We start from the raw sequence: 24,779 nt of genomic DNA, 5'->3' as shown, positions 1-24,779 counted from the left end.
GATGGAGGGATAGAGGGGACACTTGGATCCGGCCACCAGGTCTGTCACATTCACCCCCCCCCCCCTCACTCGGTAACCAATGTCTCCTGGGCCGCTGGCCCTGAACTTTACAGGCTATTGTGACGTGGACCAGTGATCTTCTTAGCCAGCCACCCACACCCAAAAAAGAGAGGGAGAGAGATTGAAAGGGGGTCCTGAGCGCCGGGATAAGGCAAACATACGCAAATCCCCTCATTGATTGCGTTATGCCTTCCTCTAGCATTGCCTTCCCTGTCTCTCTCTATATCTCTGTTTGAGTGGCAGCCAGCTACAGCTAGACTATGACTGAAGAACCAGTATATTAAAACTGGGCCCTGGACCAACCTTCCACACAAAGTACTATAGGCTTTAATAAGGCAATAAACATTCTATTAAATGGACTTGGATGGAGGGGTTGCCTGAGAAACTCACTCTTTATAGGTCTGTTACAGTGCAATGAAGTTTTTAGGCAGGGTGTCACGTTCCTGACCTGTTTTCTGTTGTTTTGTATGTGTGTGATGGTCAGGGCGTGAGTTTTGGGTGGGCATTCTATGTTGTGTGTTTCTATGTTGGTTTAGGGTTGCCTGGTATGGCTCTTAATTAGAGGCAGGTGTTTTGCGTTCCTCTAATTAAGAGTCATATTTAGGTAGGTTGTTTCACTGTGTTCGTTGTGGGTGGTTGTTACCTGTCTCCTGTGTCAGTGTTTGTCGCACCATACGGGACTGTCTCGGTTTTTGTAGTCTGTTCCTGTTCGTGAGTTCTTCGTGTTATATGTAAGTTCGTCGTTCAGGTCTGTCTACATCGTTTGTTGTTTTGTTAGTTATCAAGTATAGTTCGTCTTCGTCTGTTTTTGTTTAATAAAATATCATGTCATTTCAAAACGCTGCGCCTTGGTTCAATCCCTGCTCCTCCTCTTCGGATGAAGAGGAGGAGGAAAACCGTTACAGAACCACCCACCAAACCAGGACCAAGCAGCGTAGCAACGGGGAGCAGCAGCGGCCCAGTACACAGGACTACTGGACACAGGAGGAATGGTCTTGGGAGATCATGGACGGAAAAGGACCCTGGGGAAGGGTTGGAGAGAATCGCCGCTCTCGGGAGGTGAAGGAGGCAGCCACAGCCCAGGAGCGGTGGATTGAGGAGGCAGCACGTAAGAGAGGCTGGAAGCCCGAGAGGCTCACCCAAAAATTTCTTGGGGGGGGCTAAAGGGGAGTGTGGCGAAGCCGGGTTGGATACCTGAGCCAACTCCCCGGGCTTGCCGTGGAGTGAGAGAGCGTCGTACTGGTCAGACACCGTGTTATGCGGTAAAGCGCACGGTGTCCCCAGTACGCGTGCTTAGCCCAGTGCGGGCTATTCCACCTTGCCGCACTGGGAGGGCTAGGTTGGGCATCGAGCCGAGTGCCATGAAGCCGGCCCAACGTATCTGGTCTCCAGTACGTCTCCTCGGGCCGGCGTACATGGGACCAGCCTTACAGGTGGTGTCCCCGGTTCGCCTGCATAGCCCAGTGCGGGCTATTCCACCTCGCCGCACTGGCAGGGCTACGGGGACCATTCAACCTGGTAAGGTTGGGGAGGCTCGGTGCTCAAGAGCACGTGTCCTCCTTCACGGTCCGGTATATCCGGCGCCACCTTCCCACCCCAGCTCAGTACCACCAGTGCCTACACCACGCACCAGGCTTCCAGTGCATCTCCAGAGCCCTGTTCCTCCTCCACGCACTCTCCCTATGGTGCGTGTCTCCAGCCCAGTGCCTCCAGTTCCGGCACCACGCACCAAGCCTCCTGTGCGTCTCCAGAGCCCTGTACGCACTGTTCCTTCTCCCCGCACTCGCCCTGAGGTGCGTGCCCTCAGCCCGGTACCTCCAGTTCCGGTACCACGCACCAGGCCTAGAGTGCGCCACGAGAGTCCAGTGTGCCCTGTTGTTGTTCCCCGCACTAGCCTGAAGGTGCGTGTCCTTAGCCCGGTACCTCCAGTTCCGGTACCACGCACCAGGCCTACAGTGCGTCTCAGCCGGCCAGAGTCTGCCGTCTGCCCAGCGGCGCCTGAACTGCCCGTCTGCCCAGCGGCGCCTGAACTGCCCGTCTGCCCAGCGGCGCCTGAACTGCCCGTCTGCCCAGCGGCGTCTGAACTGCCCGTCTGCCCTACGCCGTCTGAACTGTCCGTCTGCCATGAGCCTGCAAAGCCGCCCGTCTGCCATGAGCCTGCAAAGCCGCCCGTCTGCCATGAGCCTACAGAGCCGTCCGCCAGACAGGAGCCGCTAGAGCCGTCCGCCAGACAGGAGCCGCTAGAGCCTTCCGCCAGACCGGATCAGCCAGAGCCTTCCGCCAGACCGGATCAGCCAGAGCCTTCCGCCAGACCGGATCAGCCAGAGCCTTCCGCCAGACCGGATCAGCCAGAGCCTTCCGCCAGACCGGATCAGCCAGAGCCTTCCGTCAGCCCGGACCTGCCAGAGTCCCTCAGCCAGGACCTGCCAGAGTCCCTCAGCCAGGACCTGCCAGAGTCCCTCAGCCAGGACCTGCCAGAGTCCCTCAGCCAGGACCTGCCAGAGTTCCTCAGCCAGGACCTGCCGCCCCTTATCCCGGTGCTGCCCCTTATCCCGGTGCTGCCCCTTATCCCGGTGCTGGCCCTTCATTTAGGTGGTTTTAGTTGGAGGGTGGTCATTGGGAGGGGGATACAGAAGCGGGGAGTGACTATGGTGGTGTGGGGACAGCGTCCGGAGCCTGAGCCACCACCGTGGTCAGATGCCCACCCAGACCCTCCCCTGGACTTTGTGCTGGTGCGCCCGGCGTTCGCACCTTGAGGGGGGGGTTCTGTCACGTTCCTGACCTGTTTTCTGTTGTTTTGTATGTGTGTGATGGTCAGGGCGTGAGTTTTGGGTGGGCATTCTATGTTGTGTGTTTCTATGTTGGTTTAGGGTTGCCTGGTATGGCTCTTAATTAGAGGCAGGTGTTTTGCGTTCCTCTAATTAAGAGTCATATTTAGGTAGGTTGTTTCACTGTGTTCGTTGTGGGTGGTTGTTACCTGTCTCCTGTGTCAGTGTTTGTCGCACCATACGGGACTGTCTCGGTTTTTGTAGTCTGTTCCTGTTCGTGAGTTCTTCGTGTTATATGTAAGTTCGTCGTTCAGGTCTGTCTACATCGTTTGTTGTTTTGTTAGTTATCAAGTATAGTTCGTTTTCGTCTTCGTCTGTTTTTGTTTAATAAAATATCATGTCATTTCAAAACGCTGCGCCTTGGTTCAATCCCTGCTCCTCCTCTTCGGATGAAGAGGAGGAGGAAAACCGTTACACAGGGAGAGAAAATTTGGTCTCACATTCGTAATCAGGTGGCATATTTGATTTAAAAAATCCACTGACACTATTGGCCTTAGTTTTATAATCAGTAGTGCATGAAATGTAGGCTGCACTTGTGCTGAAAATGTCTCAAAGTAGAATTTTTAGGCTTGCAGGCATAATGACTTAAAGCCTGCAGGCATAATGCTTTATAACTTGATATAACTTGTTGTGAGCTTTTATAATGTCTGATAATAAGTCTTGCAATATCTTATGGGGGGAAAAGTATAACAAAATATACTGTATATATATTTTCGAGGACTGAATGGTGACCACTTTCTTTGGCCACTTTGTTCATCCTCCACAACTGATTATCATTCCAATTTCTGTGGCCAAAAAAGGATGGGGAAAAGGGAGAAAAGCTATTGAAACTATCCCCCTTTCCTTCCTATCCAAAAAGTAAACCCGGGCTTTTGTGTGGGATTACAAATGTATTCTATGCACCTTGAAAAATTCCTCCCCTCCCCTCTTCTCTCCCCATTAGATCCATTACAGCAGTGGGGGAGCCAGCGTAAACAATGCCTGAATGCAGAGCTAGGGAGCTAGGAGGAGAAATCCTGAAGGAACGGGGTGTGGAAAATGGGAATTGCTGGGAGGTGTGAGACTCAGTACCCAGCGGCAAGCCCCTTTGTCTCGCTAATGGGAGTTAAACTCTCTCTCTCGCTCCGTATCCCCATCTCCTTTTAGTGGTTATGCAAACATGCTATTGTAGCGGTCTACCGGCTTGCGAGGCGGGGGCACCCAAATTGCCCAAGTGTTTTGTTTGAGGATCGTCATTAGCTGGCATATGCCAAGTTCAAAGTGGAGTAAACACGACACCACTGTTTCCGATGTTGAGGAGGAAGCTAAGCATGTGCCACCCATGTTTGGACTCCTCCCTCACAGATGTAAATGGTGGCAATTAACTAACACTGCATGCAAATTACTGCACTGATTTTGATTGTAATGGACACATATTATCCATTCATTGGGAGAAAAAAACTATGAATCAGCTAATTTAGAGCTTGGCTTTCTTAGCTGTGGGTTTGTTTTCATGCCTGGAGACATTAACACATTTAATTGACAGCCTTACATTTCAGGCTATTTGCGTGTTTGGATCAACTACATAATCCAGGCCCAATTTGAAACATCTCCACTCCACCTCAACTCAAAGAGCCATGAAATCAGAACTGTCTCTTTTTTTTAACTATTGATCCTCTCAGTTCTTATTATATATCACCAGAGAAGGTCCCCAGAGGACAAACAGCAGAAATGACCATCTGCATTTGGAGATTGGATTGTTTCTGATGGGGATGGACAAACACACCGGTTTTAAAAGGGCCTGGACAAATTTCGGCCTACTCTGGACCCCTCGTTGGATCAATAAACAATAATCTCCAATGCTATGGGGAGGAGACCTCACTGCTTGCCCTCCCGTTTTTAATCACTGGGGTGTGGGCCAGCAGAAGGGGACACAGCTTATTCCTAGTATCAAGGAAATCTCATTAAACAGAGAAAGGCATTGTGGGCCATGGTGGGTCCTCCTAGGACATAACATAATAATCTACACAGAGGGCGCTATCTTGTAAGGTCCTACCACACTGGGCCTGAGGGCTTTCGATAAATCGATCTACTGGTATATCTGCAGTACCTGGGTGGTGTTCAGTAGGGCACACTGTAGCAAAACACTTTGCAACGGAAAACAAAAACAAGCGTTTCTTACTGGACAAGTTCAGATAGTCCCTGAAAGTTCGCCCCAGAGTTAGCAAACTATTGTCTGCTCATTGATAGGGTCATTAATGCTTCTATACACCTTTTCCATGTCTGAATGTCTGTTTGAATTTAACACTGGCTAAAGTATCTAGAACCTCTATGGTCATTTTGAGTACAAAGTCTTCCTTTTTGAATTTGATACCACAGTCACGGCCACTGGATATGGCTTCAGAAAATGGCACCAAGCAAGGTACCATGTTGGTACCGTTGTAAATGTCATTGACAAGTCTGTGCTTTATTTACCTACACGAAGGGTTGGGACTTAATGAAAACCTACAATGATGCAGCCTTTTAATTCAAAACACCAGCTCCTCTGTAAAGGTTACCTCACACTCGGGGTGTTTTAATTAAAATAACGGATGTGTGTACTATACAATGGCGCTCGGGTTAAACATTGAGCATTGGCCTCTCGAGTGGCGCAGGGGTCTAAGGCACTGCATCACACTGCTATCCAGGTTCGGGTTCGATCTGTAGATCCGGGTTTGACCCGGCCATGACCGGGAGACCCATGAGGCGGCGCACAATTGGCCCAGCGTCGTCCGGGTTAGGGGAGGATTTGGCCGGCTGGGATGTCCTTGTCCCATTGCGGTCTAGCGACTCCTTGTGGCGGCCGGGCGCATGCACGCTGACTTCGGACGCCAGCTGTACGGTGTTTCCTAAGACACATTGGTGTGGCTGGTTTCCGGGTTAAGCGAGCAGTGTGTTTCGGAGGACGCACGGCTCTCGACCTTCGCCTCTCCCGAGTCCGTACGGGAGTTGCAGCGATGGGACAAGACTGTAACTACCAATTAGATATCATGAAATTGTGGAGAAAAAAAGAGGTAAAAAGTACCAAAAAATAATAATAACATTGAGCATTAATACCAGAGAGAATTAACTAACCAGGTGCTCGATCAGGCCGCTAATTGTCTGGCGGTCTATTGATAAAAACCCAGGCAAAGAGCGAGGTCTAATGTCCCAGGTGCCCTTGATGATAGACACACACGGAAGCTGAACTGGAACATTGTAGTGTGTCAGACAGTGTTCTGTGTTTGTCACCAACTTCAACTGACTGTTTGTCTCATATCTGCTGTAGTTCTGTATAGAGTGCCTGTTTTGGTCTCATTAATTGCACACCAATAGCAAATGGTACAACATATAACTCTCGTCAGATGATGGTTTGGATGGCAAAGCTTTAAGAATAACAATAGCATTGAACGGCATGGGAAGTGCATGTCCCAAGGGTGCTTACTGCTTGTGTAATTAGAAAGAGCAGTGCACATTTGAGCAGATCATGACAGGGTCTCCATAGGACCTCTGTCCCCATCATCCCATCAGTGAGTGTCAGTGATAGGGAAGACTATAGTAGGCTCATGCAGCAGCCAATGAATGGTAGCCGCTCTGCTACACAGGAAGAGTAGAGTGAACGTCTGAGGAGGTTTGAGGACCTAGTAGCCTAGGTGAACTCACACTATTAAACACTCACACTATTTAAGCACCTAGAGATATAGGATATTGATTTGATCACCCTGTTGCAGGAAAACTTTCCTGCAATTCAGGACATTTAAAAATTGTAGTTTATTTGAAGGTTTAAAAAGGTTTCTGAAGTTTGTGATTTCCATTTAGAAATTTCAGACTTGATTTTCCCTAATGAAAAATGTATCAACCCCTACAACAATGTCCATTGATTATAATCTACATGTCCTGTTGCTGCAGGATTCTTTTCCTGCTATAGCAAAATGGCTCAAATTAAGATCCTACATATTTAGGGATTGTGATATGCTAATATCATCCACTTCCATTCCGAATTGATCTTAAAAATAACACTAGGTTGTATTTTGAGCGGAACATCCCTTTAAGAGATGAATGACACTGGTTCTACATCTGCTTTACACAACACAGTGGTAAAAAACCCACACACCATGTCATCAGCACGCTATCAGTGTCTCTGTGTCAGGTTTCCCACGAGTCGCCCTGCATGCATGGGTTATGGGGTGGGATTAGCTCTGTCAGATCCGTGCTGCGATAGGCCTGTCACGTTGGCCCCCATAATTGTATCTTCAGCAGGGGAGATCTGCCATGTATTACCATAAGCCCAAAGAGGATAGAGATGTTTCCCTCCTTTAATGCTGGATGGAGGGATTGAGCAGTGGCCCAGCACAGTGCTATTGTCCCTGTGTGGATTATACCAATGGGGTGTCTTGTTGGACTTGGAGGGGTCCTATCCCTATATCTAGGTACCTCTGGATGGTGTGTGTGTGTGTGTGTGTGTGTGTGTGTGTGTGTGTGTGTGTGTGTGTGTGTGTGTGTGTGTGTGTGTGTGTGTGTGTGTGTGTGTGTGTGTGTGTGTGTGTGTGTGTGTGTGTGTGTGTGTGTGTGCATGCGTGCGTGCGTGGTGGGGAAGTGATGTGGACATGGTCACAGGCAGCTGTGGGAGGATTACGCTTGACGGACACACACACACAGCCTTTTTAATAAGGTCTCTGGGCCAGACTCACAGAGAGGGAGTGGGGCCAGTGTTATGGAGATGAGGGTGTGTGAGGGTCAGGTCACTACTGGGGTGGGGTGAGGCGCCTGGCCATTGTCTCCCTGGCTTTTCTTGTTCCCCCATTACCAACCACTCCATTGACCAGAAGGGGACCCCAAAGGTTAAGTCCCCCACCCTACCCCACCACCCTAGGTCACAACAGCCCCCTCTTTCTCCCTAAAAGGTCATAGGTCCCTCCCTAAACCCCTTTCTCTAGTCCAACTCTCCCACACACCTTCTGTTCCGCTCCTTCACTGAGTTGTTGTTTAGACTGAATACTATATGTTGCCGGATTCGATTACAATACAAAGGTCCCCAACACACTGGACCTAGGGCCTTTTTTAAGTTAGGCCTTAACTTTCTAAATCATATGAAATGACATATCTTAGTTTCTTTATATAAAGTCTTTATATGAGTTGTCAGGCCTATAATGTGTTTGTTTGTTACAAACTTGGGGGGACATTTTTAAGAGACAGGTGATTTTTTGGTACTGTTCTAAAAGGAGCTGAAATGAACTTGACTTTGATTTGATCATCACATTTTAGGGTTGAGGAGAGTTGTTCCTATCTGTAATTCCAATGTGGTGTACGTGTTAGGCAAATTATTTATGGGCCTAATCAAACTACCCTTAGCCTCTTCAACACATTTGATATGACCAGATTTGGTCTCGATATTTATCGATTGACTTGAAAAAAGGTAGCACAAAATAGCCTCTTCTTTTTAAGTTTGAGTTGGAAGATGAACTCTACGTCAGCAATGGATGGAAGGGGAAGCGATCAAATTATTTCGTAGGCCTATAACTGAGAGGGAAAGGTTGTATCGAAAAAGTTTTCATATTATCACATAGGCCTACCTTAGCTCCAAAATAAGGAGCACACACGTGTGTATTCAATGTCCTCCGAAAAGGAACATCTTACATTTTATCCTGAAAAGAGCAACATTGTTGTAACAGGATTAACCATACATGAATAGATAATGTTTATATCTAAGTGTAACAGCATCGCATTTTAAATCAAGAGAGAAAATACTGTGTCTAACGAAATGTAGAGCCGACATAAAGAAAATGCATATGCTTACACATGGCTTTTGAAACAGCATAACCAGATGTTGTTCAATGACACAAACTAAACAATGAACAAAAAATTATTTCGATTCGAAATTATGCCGTTTCCATGAATTATAGGCCAACTGTTACACCCTAATTTCTTAAACACATAGACAGAAGAATGAACCGCTGAACCATTGTAGGCTATCAATAGGTCCCCAGTCCCCCACTCCGTCAAAGTTGTAGTGCAAAAACAACAAACGCATATAACCGCATACATATTATAATAAAAAGCATACTTACTCAAACAGATATAAGCCGCCAAACAGGCGAGCAGCATCCCTGGCTGATTCATTTTTTAATAAAAAAAACAAGTATTTTGGTCTTGCTGAAATGTCTTCTGGCCCCCCCAAATCAAAAATATATATATTCCAATTACTGAGATGTGTCTTCTTTCAAAGCTTTTGCTGAGATATCGTCTTTGGAGAGCTTGCAAGAAATTGGATTCACTTTTATTAAAACATTTCTACTGTTCTTTAAAATCCCTTGTCCAGCATATTGGCCGGAGCTGGCTACTGGTCACGTCCAAAGCTACTTTCAGAATAGTATTTTGTCTATTCAGGAGCCACGGAAGGGACAGCGGACATTAGGTATGTAGCGTTATTGTTGTCCCCGCTGACACCTACGGTCAGTGAATGGACATTGATACAACAGCTTTCGCCAGCGCTGGCAGGTTGGTCCCCACTGAACCAATCACAGACCGCGGGGCGTTCGAGGGGAGGGGCGTTTTGCATGATTGATATTCATTTGAATGGAGGCCTGGCCACTTCTCCGCTCCGCTGCTCTGTCTTGATGTCACATAACAGAATCACCACCGACAGCTGTGGCCAACCTGGAGAGCAGTGAGGTGTCATGCGCTCTGTTTTTCTCAGGAGATATTGGTGGCACACGTCTTTTGACAATATTTTCAGCCTGCAAATATGCATTAATGATGTGGTTATAATGCATTGTAAGACTTATAATATTACTATATTGTAATATGTAATAAGGTGAAGCTCATAAGTTTATTTTAATTTGTGAAAAACAATATCAGCAGGATGCATATTTATTGAGCCCTTTCACATAATCCCTTTAATTTTGTCCATTGCCATCATAAGCCATAAGCCATATGACCTCAACCAAGTCCTTCTCTGAGCAGATCCTGTGACATAATAGTTATACAGATCCTTATCCTGATATATGTCCTATGGCAAGAAATCCCATGAAAGTGTGTTATATAATGAAAGGCGAGATGAACACAGTGCAGTCTAATATACTGAACAAAAATATAAACGCAACGTGTAAAGTGTTGGTCCCATGTTTCATGAGCTGAAATAAAACATCCCAGAAATGTTCCATATGTATGAAAAGCTTATTTCTCTCAAATTTTTTGCACCAATTTGTTTACATCCCTGTTAGTGAGCACTTCTCCTTTGCCAAGATAATCCATCCACCTGACAGGTGTGGCATAACAAAAAGCGGCTCATTACACAGGTGCACCTTGTGCTGGGGGCAATAAAAAGCCACTCTAAAATGTGCAGTTTTGCCACAAAGCCTAATATCACAGATGACTCACATTTTGAAGGAGCCTGCAATTGGTATGCTGACTGTTGCCATAGAATTGAATGTTCATTTCTCTACTATAAGCCGCCTCCAACATACATTTTGAGAATTTGGCAGTATGTCCAACCGGCCTCACAACCGCAGACCACGTGTAACCACGCCAGCCCAGGACCTCCACATCTGTCTTCGTCTGAGACCAGCCACCCGGACAGCTGATGAAACTGAGAAGTATTTCTGTTAGGGAGGAGAAATGCCAAATGAACCCTGGTCTTACAAATATGTGTTTTCTGGGGTTGGCGGTTTTACCACTCAAGTTATAGCACACTATGTTAAACTTGAGCGTAAAGGTTACACATTTAAGCCTAAATAGAAAATGCAAAGCAACAAAGTTTTTGATTATTCAAAACATGTCTGTTCCAAAACAAGTGACAAGGCATTACAGTGAAAACTACCTGTCAATCTGAGTGGCACTTTGTCAGAGAGCTAACGATGATCAAGAATCAATATACAGAACATAATGATACATTTTATGGAATCAATTTAGGCCATTGACCTCAGCAGAGAGGGATCTCCTCATGAAAATCCCTTAGACTGTTGGTGAAAATGTCAAGGAAAAGATTCAGGGCACTGGTTGCCTTGACCTTTCATTTATGATTCTTCATGCTGATAGATTCAACTAGTACAGTACATCATTCAGCGAAGGTCAGAGTCCCTGCACTAAGCAAAAAGTAATGCAGCATGGTGTATGTGAGAGTACTACTGCCTCCATCTGAGGCCTGGCCTGGGCTTAGATGGTGTGTAGGGAGTAGTACTGTAGAATGGTGTATGTGAGTTGCCTCTGCACCGCAGGATCCATGGATCGAACCCACGTTACAGCTCTCTCTCTCTCCACATCAGTCTGTTAAAGTAATAAAGAAAAGGCGCCAACCCAACCTGTTAACCATTAGACAGAGTAAATCCTCAATGTCTGAGGGTGACATTTGGTCTTAAACAAGGCTACCTCATCACAAGAGCATGATTCCAAACTACCTCCGCTACAGAAGCACTGAGGACAGTAGAGAGGACCTCTCAATAGGGGTTGGAGTTGGCTGTGAGCTAGTGGTAAGGGAGCTGTTTATAGGTTCCCTTGCAGTGAGGGGAGGCTGCATTAAATGCCCTTGGCCATGGCCGTCGCCAAACGAGCCCCCGGTTCCCCTTCTCCCATTAGCTCCATAATGGCCGCCTGGTTACCCATGGACATCAACCATCAACCAACCATCAACGGCCTGTTCACACCGCTATCATCCAGAAGGCGAGGTCAGTGCAGGTGCATCAAAGCTGGGACGGAGAGACTGAAAAACAGCTTCAATCTCAAGGCTATCAGACTGTTAAATAGCCATTTCTAGCTGGGTACCCTGCCCGGAACTTAGTCACTGTCACTAGCCGGTTACCAGCAGGTTACTCAACCCTGCACCTTAGATGCTGCTGCCCTATGTACATAGACATGGAATCACTAGTCACTTTAATAATGTTTACATACTGTTTTACTAATTTCATATGTATATACTGTATTCTACTGTATTCTTGTCAATGCCCCTGCGACATTGCTCGTCCTAATATTTATATATTTCTTAATTCCATTCTTTTACTTTTAGATTTGTGTGTATTGTTGTGAATTGTTAGATATTACTGCACTGTTGGAGCTAGGGACACAAGCATTTCGCTACACCCACAATAATATCTGGAAATATATGTATGCGACCAATATAATGTGATTTGATTTAACGATCACAGCGCTCTAATCTGTGCTCGCATTCAGGCCCCCACGCGCATTTCACACTATCACTTTCACAAGCTGTTGACTCCATTATACACAGGCAAAAAGAAAGAGAGAGGGGGAAGAGAAAGAAGGAAAAAGGGAGTGTAGGTGAGCAAGAAGAGAAAGAAGGTACATTGAGGGAAGGAAGAGAGAAGAAGGGAGCCCGGGCCACCATAAAAGCCCAGGAGGGGAGAGAGGCACACAACTGTAAAAGGGGAAGCAAAGAGATAACAGGATAAAGGAGCTTGAATGAGAGAAGAGAGAGACGACAGGGTAAAGGAGGTTGAATGAGAGAAGAGAGAGACGACAGGGTAAAGGAGGTTGAATGAGAGAAGAGAGAGACGACAGGGTAAAGGAGCTTGAATGAGAGAAGAGAGAATAGTGAGAGAGGAAGAGCGAGAGGCAAGAGATTGGAAAAGAGGGGAAAGAGAAAGCAGTGAGGGACAGAGGGAGGTGTAGGAGAGATAGAGGAGAGAAAGAGCCTTGAGGGACGGAAGAGAGAAGGGTGAAAGAGAACAATTCAAAGGGAAAGAAGGAAGAGGAAATAGCAGAAGGAGGAACAGAGTAGAGGGAGAGAAGAGGCTGCTCAGAGAGGAGTGAAACAATTACAAGTGTTCAACAAAGTTTTAAAGAGGTTGAAAAATGTCACTGCATTTGTTTATTCATAAAACACATCTAATACAATATAACTCATACAATGATGTACTATCACTGTAATTTGAAAAGCATCTCATATAAATACAAGCTAACACATCAGGTGAATTGTCAGAGAGCTATAGTGCAAAGATTTGCAACCAATACATTCAAATTCAATGTCTTATATAAGCTAGCCTATATCTTGTACATGTGTATCCTACAGGTGGATTCAAGTGAGGGGGTACGACAATGGGCATGGCACCTTTCATTCACAGTAACTTTAAGCACAGACCATCACTGAGATAACTTTAGGGGAAGACAGTTTCAAGTTCAAGTCCACTATGTGGCACAAAAATATTTAACCCTACAATTGAATTACATTGTAATAGCACATTGAATATATTGTAATAGCACGAGACACAGCTTTATGAGCTAAGATCTAACTGTAAACTCACTCCACAGCTAGCTTTAAATGCCAATGGAGCTATCCAATTGGATCTCTTTGTACAGCTCAATCGGTTCACATGTTGTCAAGTGGGTGTTCACATGTATTGACGAGGTAGAGGACCCTGGTTCAAGCCCAGTCAGACGCAAGTTAAGGGAGGCAGCACTATATGCCAAGCTATTACGCTGAGGCCTGTTATATTTACACATTTGAAACCTACTGCTATGTTATAGCCATCTAATATCCAAGACTGTTGTCACCTCATTAAGTCATTTAGATTACATGTATATAGGGGTGTAATCTTAGCACCCCCACGTTTCTGTATGGCACCTCTGGACACACATTGAGAATACAGTGGCAGGGCCAACTCTAACCCTTTGCAGATCAATAGCAGCTCATCAACCGAGGGGGTTCAATAAAGACAGGCACGTCCAGAGATGGCAAAAAAAAATAAAGGGACGTGACATTTCACTCGCAACATTTTAATGGAGAAAGATTAAAAAAATATGGGTATTGACATGTGACATGCGGCTAAGACCTCCTGGTGTTACCCTCAGTCATTGTTGGAGCTTGTCTCTTTTGCATGACTGACGAGTTGCCTTGTACCTCCTCCAACTCCCACTTCTCTCGTGACACAGCCCAAGTGGTGTAAAGTACAGCGCAGACAGCTACAGTATACAGAGCAGGAAAAAATGCCATTGAACATGATAATTAAGTTATTTTCTGGTTGTAAATTTATTTTTTGGTTGTAGAGACGTCAGATTGACTTACTTAAACCTCTTGGCCCCTTGGGAGCATAGGGCATCCACCATGGCTCTCCACCTGTCACGCCCTGACCTTAGAGATCCTTTTTATGTCTCTATTTTAGTTTGGTCAGGGCGTAAGCTGGGGTGGGCATTCAATGTTTTGTTCTATGTTCTATGTTGTCCTTTTCTATGTGTTTGGCCGGGTGTGGTTCTCAATCAGAGGCAGCTGTCTATCGTTGTTTCTGATTGAGAACCATACTTAGGTAGCTTGTTCCCACCTGTGTTTGTGGGTAGTTGTTTTCTGTTTTGTGTGTATACCTTACAGGACTGTTTCGTTTCGTTCTCTCTCTTTGTTGTATTTGCTGTTTCAGTGTATTTATTAAATTAAAATGAACACTTACCACTGTGCGTTTTGGTCTCCTCCCTTAGACGATCGATACAGAACTACCCACCACCAACGGACCAAGCAGCGTGGAAGAGAGGACTGGACATGGGAGGACAGTCTGGACGGCAAGGGATCCTACACATGGGAGGAGATCCTGGCTGGAAGGGATCGCCTCCCATGGGAACAGGTGGAGGCAGCCAGGAGAGCGGAGGCAGCAGGAGAAAGGAACCAGCCGTATGAGGGAACACGGCTGGCAAGGAAGCCCGAGGGGCACACGGGGAGTGTGGCGGAGTCAGGTTGGAGACCTGAGCCCACTCCCCGTTCTTACCGGGGCGAGCATGTGACTGGTCAGGCCCCGTGCTATGGGGTGATGCGTACTGTGTCTCGGCCGATCATCCACAGGCCGGTGTGCTCGGTGCCAGCGTCCCGCATTTGCCGGGTGGAAGCTGGCATCCAGCCAGAACGGGTGGGGCCAGATCTGCGCTCGAGACCGCCAGTGCGCCTCCACGGCCCAGTGTATCCGGTGCCTCGGCCAAGGACAAGGCCTCCTGCATGTCTCCCCAGCCTGGTGAATCCATGGCACGAAGCCTCCAGTGAGGATCCATGGCACGAAGCCTCCAGTGAGGAGTTATGGCACGAGGCCTCCAACGAAGGCCGTCAGTCCGGAGCCTCCAGCGACGCCCTACAGTCCGGAGCCTCCAGCGACGCCCTCCAGTCCGGAGCTGCCAGAGTCCCCCTCCTTTCCGGAGCTGCCAGAGTCGCCCTCCTGTCTGGAGCTGCCAGAGTCGCCCTCCTGTCTGGAGCTGCCAGAGTCGCCCTCCTGTCCGGGGCCCACTGCAAGGGTCCCCGCTCCAGAGGCGCCACCTAAGTGGGCCAAGACTAAGGTGGAGCGGGGTCCACGTCCCGCGCCAGAGCGGCCACCGCGGATAGATGCCCGCCCAGACCCTCCCCTATAGGTTTAGGTTTTGCGGCCGGAGTCCGCACCTTTGGGGGGGGGGGGGGGGGGTACTGTCACGCCCTGACCTTAGAGATCCTTTTTATGTCTCTATTTTGGTTTTGGTCAGGGCGTGAGTTGGGGTGGGCATTCTATGTTTTGTTCTATGTTGTCCTTTTCTATGTGTTTGACTGGGTGTGGTTCTCAATCAGAGGCAGCTGTCTATCGTTGTCTCTGATTGAGAACCATACTTAGGTAGCTTGTTCCCACCTGTGTTTGTGGGTAGTTGTTTTCTGTTGTGTCTACACCAGCCAGAACTGTTTTGGTCGTTCTCTTTGTTATTTTTGTTATTTCAGTGTTCATTAAATAAATATGGACACGTACCACGCTGCACCTTGGTCATCTCCTTCCAACAGCCGTTACACCACCTTACTCTCTTCTGTACAAGGGCTTTTTCCTCTTGCCAGGAGATCTCCGCTTTACTTTTCTTTTTCCTTTGTGGGTTTTCCTTGTGGGTTTCATTGTGTTTTTCCTGAGTGTTTGTCCAATCCATCTCCATTTCCTTCTCCTGATCAGACTGCTTGTGGCCTCTTGTTTTTCGATTTCTTCCAGGTCATGGTTGGTTATTTTATCTGGCCACCATATCCTCAGTATGTAACGTAGGTAGTAGTTGATGAAGACTTATATTTTATTGATTAGGGGTTGTGTGGTTTTCCAGGTTTCACAGCTATAGAGGTAGAACAATTTTACATTAGTTTTAAAGATGATGATCTTGGTGTTTGTGTTTCAGAGACGTCAGATTACCAGTTTACAACCATCTAGAATAAATGTCATATTTTGGGCATGATCTTTTCCAGGGCCGGCCCTACCAATAAGCGACACAAACGGCTGCTTAGGCTGGTAGGGGGGCCCCCAACTTGATTTATTTTTTTATAAACTCAGTCGGGGTCTCAACTAACTGTTGAGAGATAGAATAGTAGAATACACAAGCCCATGTCAGCATTTTTTCTATTGCTAGGTAAGCTGTCTAGCCAGCTTGTAGTAATCATGGCCGAATTAATGATTGGGCATGCAGGGCACTTGCCCAGTTCTCTAGGGGGCCCACATTGATTTAGTTAGTCACTCAGATATCATATGAAAATGGCATTTGTTTTGGAAAAATCTGTAGATTTGCAGGCAATTTGCTTTAAAAATGCAACATTTTCTCTTCACCCTATGGCAAAATGTGTAGACTTTCAGGAAATTTGCAGAAAACTGTAAAATGTTCTCTCCACCCCATGGCAAAATGAGCAGAATCACATTTAATTGGTTTTAAAATGGTTCCATTATCTCCATCTAATTGCAAAATGTGTAGAATTGCAAAAAACATTCTTTAAAACTGCAACATGTTTGTCTACACAAAATGTGTAGAACTGCAGGAAATGTACTCTAAAATATACTGTATATTTTTTCTCTTCACCGCCAAGAGGGGGGCCTTTCAAATGTGTTGACAGCAAGGTGGGGGTGACCTCCAACCAAATCTCGCTTAGGGCCCCAAAAAGGCTAGGGTTGGCCCTGATCTGGTCAGATAACAAGAATAAAACCAGTTAAATGTTTATATTGTTTTACAATCAGTATGCGACCTGACGTCCCTGTAAGTAAAGATGGTACGGTAAAGTTTGGGGTCAATTCAGGAATTAGTTCAAAGTTCTATGTTGCAAAGAATGGGTACATTTAAGTTCATGATTTAGTAGACAAGATGTTATAGGATCATACACCAGGTTAATAGATTTATCTCTAATTTTTAGTAAGATTCCTGGTCATTATTAAGATTATTCGAAAAAAGACAGTTCTGTCACTACTAGGCCTAAATCACTTTCAACCCAAGTTGCATAAACTATGGAGCAAGCTGAAGATGGAAAGATATTCAGCAACTCTTGGTAGGACAATGGATCTTTCCTTTAAAAATAAATAGTTTTGTATATGTTACACTACCAAGGTGTAAGATCAAAACACATGGACCCAGATTTACTAAGCACAGAGGTCTGTTTAAACAGCGAGGGATTAAACACGTTAAAACATGAAATTGTGATTATTTAAAATGTAACTTACTGCTTTATAATTTCATCTGTCTTCATTTTACCTTAACATGTTTACCTTTTGATTATGCAAACATTTGCAAAAAAAATTGTGCAAACATTGATTAAGCAATTTCATCCACCATGATCCGACCAAGATAACTCTAATCACTAATAAACCCCATTAACCTCTCAAACAACTGTCCTCCAGTAAGCATATCTGTCAATGGTGAAACAGTTCATTCACTCCTGAAAGAAAGGAGAAGAAGAGGAAGCACTCCCTCTACTGGGTAAGCAACACTTCAAGCAGCAGTAATAGGAAGCACTCCCTCTACTGGGTAAGCAACACTTCAAGCAGCAGTAATAGGAAGCACTCCCTCTACTGGGTAAGCAACACTTCAAGCAGCAGTAATAGGAAGCACTCCCTCTACTGGGTAAGCAACACTTCAAGCAGCAGTAATAGGAAGCACTCCCTCTACTGGGTAAGCAACACTTCAAGCAGCAGTAATAGGAAGCACTCCCTCTACTGGGTAAGCACACTTCAAGCAGCAGTAATAGGAAGCACTCCCTCTACTGGGTAAGCAACACTTCAAGCAGCAGTAATAGGCCCTCATCCTTTCATCTCACCAACAAACCACATTGTCACTAGTATCAGGGAATGCTAGAAAGTGGAAATGTTACGTGAGGGATTACTTGATAAATAAGAATAACTAATGTAGCCATACTATACCACTTTTTTTGTATAATGAGGTGAGATTCTCAGAGCTAATTATTAAAAACACAAGTTCATTAAAACCAGGAGCAAGAGAATAGTAGACATAGTTACAATGCAACAGTAGTCAATTTCATTTCCAGTTTCCAGTTCCCCAAGGAAGGGACCTAAATGTTATAGAGCTTAGATTAGTAGGTCAATCAACGATGCACCTACATCTTTTGAATCTTCTTTAGAAATATTTTGGCACATTTTGGAAACATTCTTGCTTGGCCACTTTATAAGAGGTTTTAAAGGCAGTTTCTTAATAGAGCTATTTGCACTCCATTACAAAAACTCTGAAGGTGATCTCCTTGTTGCTGCTACTTAATCTGAGTTTAATTAGAGCGACCAATAAGGGGTCCTCAAAGCTCAGACATCCACACCCTACTTCCACACTGTTCTTTAGATTGTTGAGAATCCATTCAAAAACTGCAGTAGTCATACCAGTGAAAACAGAAACTACAATCCTTTTTGTTAAATAAACCTAAAAGAAAAACGTACATTTCTGAGCGTTTCTTTTAGTTTGATGTTCTCGTCTTACATTAAAATGTTGGTCATTTAGCTGGCCAGACGCTCTTATCCAGAGAGACTTACAGTCAGTGTATTCAACTAACCATGTTTCTAAAGATCAAATCACTGAGAACAATTGTATAGAAAAACATACACAAATTATAATTATAAAACACCCATCTAAAATAGTACTTCTGCTGAGCCTTGTCAGCTGGGGTAGAGCTACCACCATAAGTGCAAAGCCTGAGACAGAGGGGATGAGTGAATGTGGTCTGAACTCTGTGGAGGAGGCTGTACTGTAGATTGGACAGAGTACCTGCCTTGTGATCAATCAGTGACTCAGCAGGAATGGTGCTGGAATGTACAGTACCAGTCAAAAGTTTGGATACACCTACTCATTCAAGTGTTTTTCTTTATTTTTTACTATTTTCGACATTGTAGAACAGTGAAGACATCAAAACTATGAAATAACACATATGGAATCATGTAGTAACCAAAAAAATGTTTAAACAAATGAAAAAGGTAGTAGGCTTAATTACCAACAACGACGAGACAGCCTACAGGGAGGAGGTGAGGGCTCTCGGAAGTGTGGTGTCAGGAATATAACCTCTTACTCAACGTCAAAAAAACAAAGGAGATGATCGTGGACTTCAGGAAACAGCAGAGGGAGCTCCCCCCTATCCAAATCGACGGGACAGCAGTGGAGAAGGTGGAAAGTTTTAAGTTCCTTGACGTACATATCACTGACAAACTGAAGTGGTCCACCCACATAGACAGCGTGGTGAAGAAGGCGCAACAGCGCCTCTTCAACCTCAGGAGGCTGAAGAAATTTGGCTTGTCACCTAAAACCCTCACAAACTTTTACAGATGCACAATTGAGAGCATCCTGTCGGGCTGTATCACCGCCTGGTACGGCAACTGCAGCGCCCACAACTGCAGGGCTCTCCAGAGGGTGGTGCGGTCTGCACAACACATCACCGGGAGGAAACTACCTGCCCTCCAGGACAGCTACAGCACCCGATGTCACAGGAAGGCCAAAAAGATCATCAAGGACAATAACCACCCGAGCCACTGCCTGTTCACTCCGCTTCCATCCAGAAGGCGAGGTCAGTACAGGTGCATCAAAGCTGGGACCGAGAGACTGAAAAACAGCTTATATCTCAAGGCCATCAGACTGTTAAACAGCCATCACTAGCACAGAGAGGCTGCTGCCTACATACAGACTTGAAATCATTAGCCACTTTAATAAATGGAACACTAGTCACTTTAATAATGCCACTTTAATTTTACATATCTGGCATTACTCATCTCATATGGTTTCTGTATTCTATACTATCTATTGCATCTTAGCCTATGCCACTCTGACATTGCTCATCCATATATTTATATTTATATATTCTTATTCCATTCTTTTACTTAAATTTGTGTATTAGATATTTGTTGTGGAATTTTAGATATTACTTGTTAGATGTTGCTGCACGGAACTAGAAGCACAAGCATTTCGCTACACATGCAATAACATCTGCTAACCATGTGTATGTGACAAATACAATTTGATTTGACTTGATTTGAAGAGCAATTATAGATAAAACGTATCGGTGCTCATCGGCCATTGGACATAAACATTACACAAGTTGTAATTCGCAAATTCACAAATGAGTGGTTTGTAAGAAATCAGTGGCTAACCGCAGGCGTTGCAAAGCAATCACTATTTTACTTCCCCTGCCTGCTATTCGCTGGAGAGTGTGTGGTCCAAATCTGTCTTTAAGGGTCTTTTCCAAGCTTCAAAGGATAAACATTCACATGCAACACCATGGGGCAGAAAAGGTTGAATACATTGGCCATGCTGTCAATCAAGCATGACTTCTGCCGGGTTCAAAACAATTGGAAACTCAGAACTGGGAAATCTTTTTTTTGAACGGTCATCCAAATCGGAGTTCCAAGTCGGGAACTCTGGCCTCTTTCTAGAGCTCCGACCTGAAGATCACTGACGTCATGATTTAACCTTGTTTTTTTCTGAGTTTCAAGTTGTCTTGAAAGCACCATAAATCCAGAGAACAACAGACTTTGATGACAAAGTTTCATGACAAAATTTGGCCACAAGGAGGACCGGCGCGCCACATTCCTATTCAAGTAAGCACAGCACAACCACGTGAGTCCAAAAATGTATTGTATAATGCTGCATAAATTATGTGATATGCTAGAGAGATATGTATACTGTAGCTAAGAAAGTAATATTAAGTGTATGTTGTGTAGTAAGCTGTTAGTAACCCATGTGCCTCACCCTAATAATTTGATCCCTTTCCCCCTCATAACTTAGCCTACTGTTCTGAGTTGGTGGTGCACATTTAGCCTATAGCCTGTTTTAGAGAAATGTCATCATTGAATATTGTAAGAGCTTTCATTGTCTGCTTATATGCCCCCTTTATTTATCCTACGGTTCTGACTTGGTTTACTGAGAATACTGTAAGAACGGCCTATGTTCTAAATTCTGTCACTGTACATTTCAAAAGTGCTAAACAAATAGTTATATTGACTACGTCCGTCTTAGCTCGCTCATTAATGTCTTAATCGAAATTACAGATTTCCTCTTATCTGCTCATCGTTCCATTATGCCATAGTTTGTACATCTAAATTGTCAGTAGAAACCACATTTGTTTAAACAATTCAGACATATCAGCTGTGTTTTAAAAAAAGGCAGTAAATGAGGCTGAATGAACTGTTTCGCTGCCAGACAAGGCTCCGCTGATAGCCAGGTGTTCACTCCATGGTGTGGAAAAGAAAACTCTGCTATTGGGACAGCAGGCCCTAACAGTTTGTGGGCTCCGTTTGTCACTGTTATAGTTCAAATAATGTATTGTTTAGTATTCTGTTATGTAGTGGCTTTGCTGGCATGCATAAAAAATAATTGTTTGCCCCACCAAAATGTACATGCTAAAATCGCAAAAGCTTCTGCTAACTAGCTTGGTAAGAGATAGGTTTGTATGCTGATGATCATTAATGTTTTTTCTTTGCATCAGTTTTCACTGAGACTGGATTCCCCAATAGACATGCTATTCAGCTGCCCATGATTGCCTGATCTTAGTGTAAGTAGATCCCATTGAAATAGCATCGCTTCTAACAATGTTTGTAAACCAAATAAAATATATTTTTTAACTCGCCTTCTTTTTCAGGTGCAAAACCCTTGTGTCCTGATTCAACAGACACCTTGGTGAGTCATGTAAAGTTTCTCCCCTTTCTCTTTTGCTCATTCTCCCTGTCGCTCACTCAAACTCACACATGCGCAGTTGGAGAGAAGAGGAAGAGGTTTGCCAATTACACCCATTTTTTTAACAATGCTTGTTGCTGGAATGATTATTATGTAACTTTTGAAAAATATAATATTTTATTGTCTCTTTACACATACATTTTTGCATTTACCTTTCTTTTTTAAGACTGCCAAGGTGTTCTCAGTTGGGGGAACCTCTGTCCGGGACAATGTCCTCAGGATTATGTAGCGGTGTTTATAAAAAAGTTGTTTGAATATTTGAACAGGATTAAACAAAACTTGAACATTTAGAGATTAGTAAAAAACGGTCATTATCTAACTACTGACTAATTTTGATATCCTCTTTCTTAAAATGTTTGAGGTTGATGACCAATGAACTATTGTCCCACTTCAATACGAAGGGAGAGAGGAGCAATTTAGCAATTAAACACTGGAGTGATAGATGTGCAGAAGATGAATGTGCAAGTAGAGATACTAGGGTGCAAAGGAGCAAAAAAAAACTAAAAACAATATGGGGATGAGGTAGTTGGATGGGCTATTTACAGATGGCTATGTACAGGTGCCATGATCTGTGAGCTGCTCTGACAGCTGATGCTTAAAGTTAGTGAGGGAGACATGAGTCTCCAGCTTCAGTGATTTTAGCAATTCGTTACAGTCATTGGCAGCAGAGAACTGGAAGGAAAGGCGGCCAAAGGAAGAATTGGCTTTGGGGGTGACCAGTGAAATATACCTGCTGGAGCGCATGCTACGGGTGGGTGCTGCTATGGTGACCAGTGAGCTGAGATAAGGCAGGGCTTTACCTAGCAAAGACTTATAGATGACCTGGAGCCAGTGGGTTTGGCGACGAATATGAAGCGAGGGCCAGCCAACTAGAGCATACAGGTCGCAATGGTGGGTAGTATATGGGGCTATGGTGACAAAGCGGATGGCCCTGTGATAGACTGCATCCAATTTGCTGAGTAGAGTGTTGCGGGCTATTTTGTAAATGACCGAAGTCAAGGATCGGTAGGACAGTCAGTTTAACGAGGGTATGTTTGGCATCATGACTGAAGGATGCTGTGTTGCGAAATAGGAAGCTGATTCTAGATTTAATTTGGATTGGAGATGCTTAATGTGAGTCTGGAAGGAGAATTTACAGTCTAACCAGACACCTAGGTATTTGTAGTTGTCCACATATTCTAAGTCAGAACCGTCCAGAGTAGTGATGCTGGACGGACGGGCAGGTGCGGGCAGCGATTGGTTGATGAGCATGCATTTAGTTTTACTTGCTTTTAAGAGCAGTTGGAGGCCATGGAAGGAGAGTTGTATGGCATTGAAGCTCGTCTGGAGTTTAGTTAACACAGTGTCCAAAGAAGTGCCAGAAGTATATAGAATGGTGTTGTCTGCGTAGAGGTGGATCAGAGAATCACCAGCAGCAAGAGCGACATCATTGATGTATACAGAGAAAAGAGTTGGCCCGAGAATTGAACCCTGTGGCACCCCCATAGAGACTGCCAGAGGTCCGGACAACAGATTTGACACACTGAACTCTGTCTGAGAAGTAGTTGTTGAACCAGGCAAGGCAGTCATTTGAGAAACCAAGGCTGTTGCGTCTGCCGATAAGAATGTTGTGATTGACAGAGTCGAAAGCCTTGGCCAGGTCGATGAATACAGCTGCACAGTAATGTCTTTTATCGATGGCGTTATGATATCGTTTAGGACCTTGAGCGAGGCTGAGGTGCACCCATTACCAGCTCGGAAACCAGATTGCATAGCGGAGAAGGTACGGTGGGATTCGAAATGGTCGGTGATCTGTTTGTTAACTTGGCTTTCGAAAGACCTTAGAAAGCAGGGTAGGATAGATATAGGTCTGTAACAGTTTGGGTCTAGAGTGTCTCCCCCTTTGAAGAGGAGGATGACCGCGGCAGCTTTCCAATCTTTAGGGATCTCAGACGATACGAAAGAGAGGTTGAACAGGCTAGTAATAGGGGTTGCAACAATTGCGGCGGATAATTTTAGAGAGGGTCCAGATTGTCTAGCCCAGCTGATTTGTAGGGGTCCAGATTTTGCAACTCTTTCAGATCATCAGCTATCTGGATTTGGGTGAAAGAGAAATGGGGGAGGCAATGAGATATTTTTTGTAGATTCTGTTCAAGATATTTTTCTGTGCGTTACTGTTCTGTCTTGCATATCCACATTATGCCAATCATGAATGTATGTTATCCTCTTTTTATGCTTACAGTAAGTGTCATAAAAAGCCAGGAAATTCAGGAGGTTGATGTGTTGCGGGCCCTCTGGAAAGTCCTCAAATGGTGAAGGATGAGAAGTATGTACTGTATATAAGCAAGTTGCTCTTTTCTGTAGACATTTCTAAGGTATAACTGCCACAAACTTCTTCAACTAGTACCATTGAAATACTTTTAGCCAGCTGAGTCCACAAAGTTTCTTCAGGAATGTCCTCTCTTCATTGCAGATTTGACCCATCACACCACTCACTAATCAAGAGGGCCACTATGCTCCAGATCGCCTTCTGTGCCCATGGGTCCTTCATGAGGATCTACCCCATCACAACACTCTTACTAATCATTAATAAAATAAAATAATGTGTCTTTCTATGCATATGTAATATCTGTGGGTGAATTATGAAACAATTAGTGTATGAAGATGTGCCAAAAAAATGTGCTTGATCTATTTTAAATGTAAGAATATGTTGCAGATTTTCTGCAACAATACTTCCTCAACAAAACCTTTTTTCAGATCAGGTAGTGACTACTCTCTTCATTTGGAAGGGATGTAAATACAGCACTAATTTTTCTTTTATAAAAAAAAAAAAAGGTAAGGACGCCACCCAGTGCTCTCACTATCGCCCTCTATCTTTTATAAACACAGATATTAAACTATTTTCTAAAATTCTTTCGTCACCTCTCGAAACATGCTTAACTAAATTGGTACATCTGGACCTGTTAAACTATCCTCAGATAACCTCCGTCATCTATTACATATCCTACATGCTTC

The 24,779-nt window shown here is 44.7% G+C and overlaps 1 protein-coding gene across 2 annotated transcripts in view; it reads right to left on the bottom strand.

Annotated features, from left to right (window-relative positions):
- LOC139558557 (immunoglobulin superfamily DCC subclass member 3-like) overlaps positions 1 to 9,044 on the bottom strand; it is a 37,959-nt gene extending 28,915 nt beyond the window's left edge. For both annotated transcript variants that reach the window (XM_071373741.1, XM_071373742.1), the window contains exon 1: positions 8,954 to 9,044. In XM_071373741.1, the coding sequence (XP_071229842.1) occupies positions 8,954 to 9,005 (52 nt within the window). In that variant the 5' untranslated portion in view covers positions 9,006 to 9,044. The remainder of the gene's footprint in view (positions 1 to 8,953) is intronic.
- Positions 9,045 to 24,779: the final 15,735 nt, after the last annotated feature.

This window comes from Salvelinus alpinus, chromosome 29 (assembly GCF_045679555.1).
Source record: "Salvelinus alpinus chromosome 29, SLU_Salpinus.1, whole genome shotgun sequence".
Lineage (NCBI taxonomy): Eukaryota > Metazoa > Chordata > Actinopteri > Salmoniformes > Salmonidae > Salvelinus > Salvelinus alpinus.
Note: the sequence above shows the minus strand (reverse complement) of the source record. Positions and strands in the feature narration are given on the sequence as shown.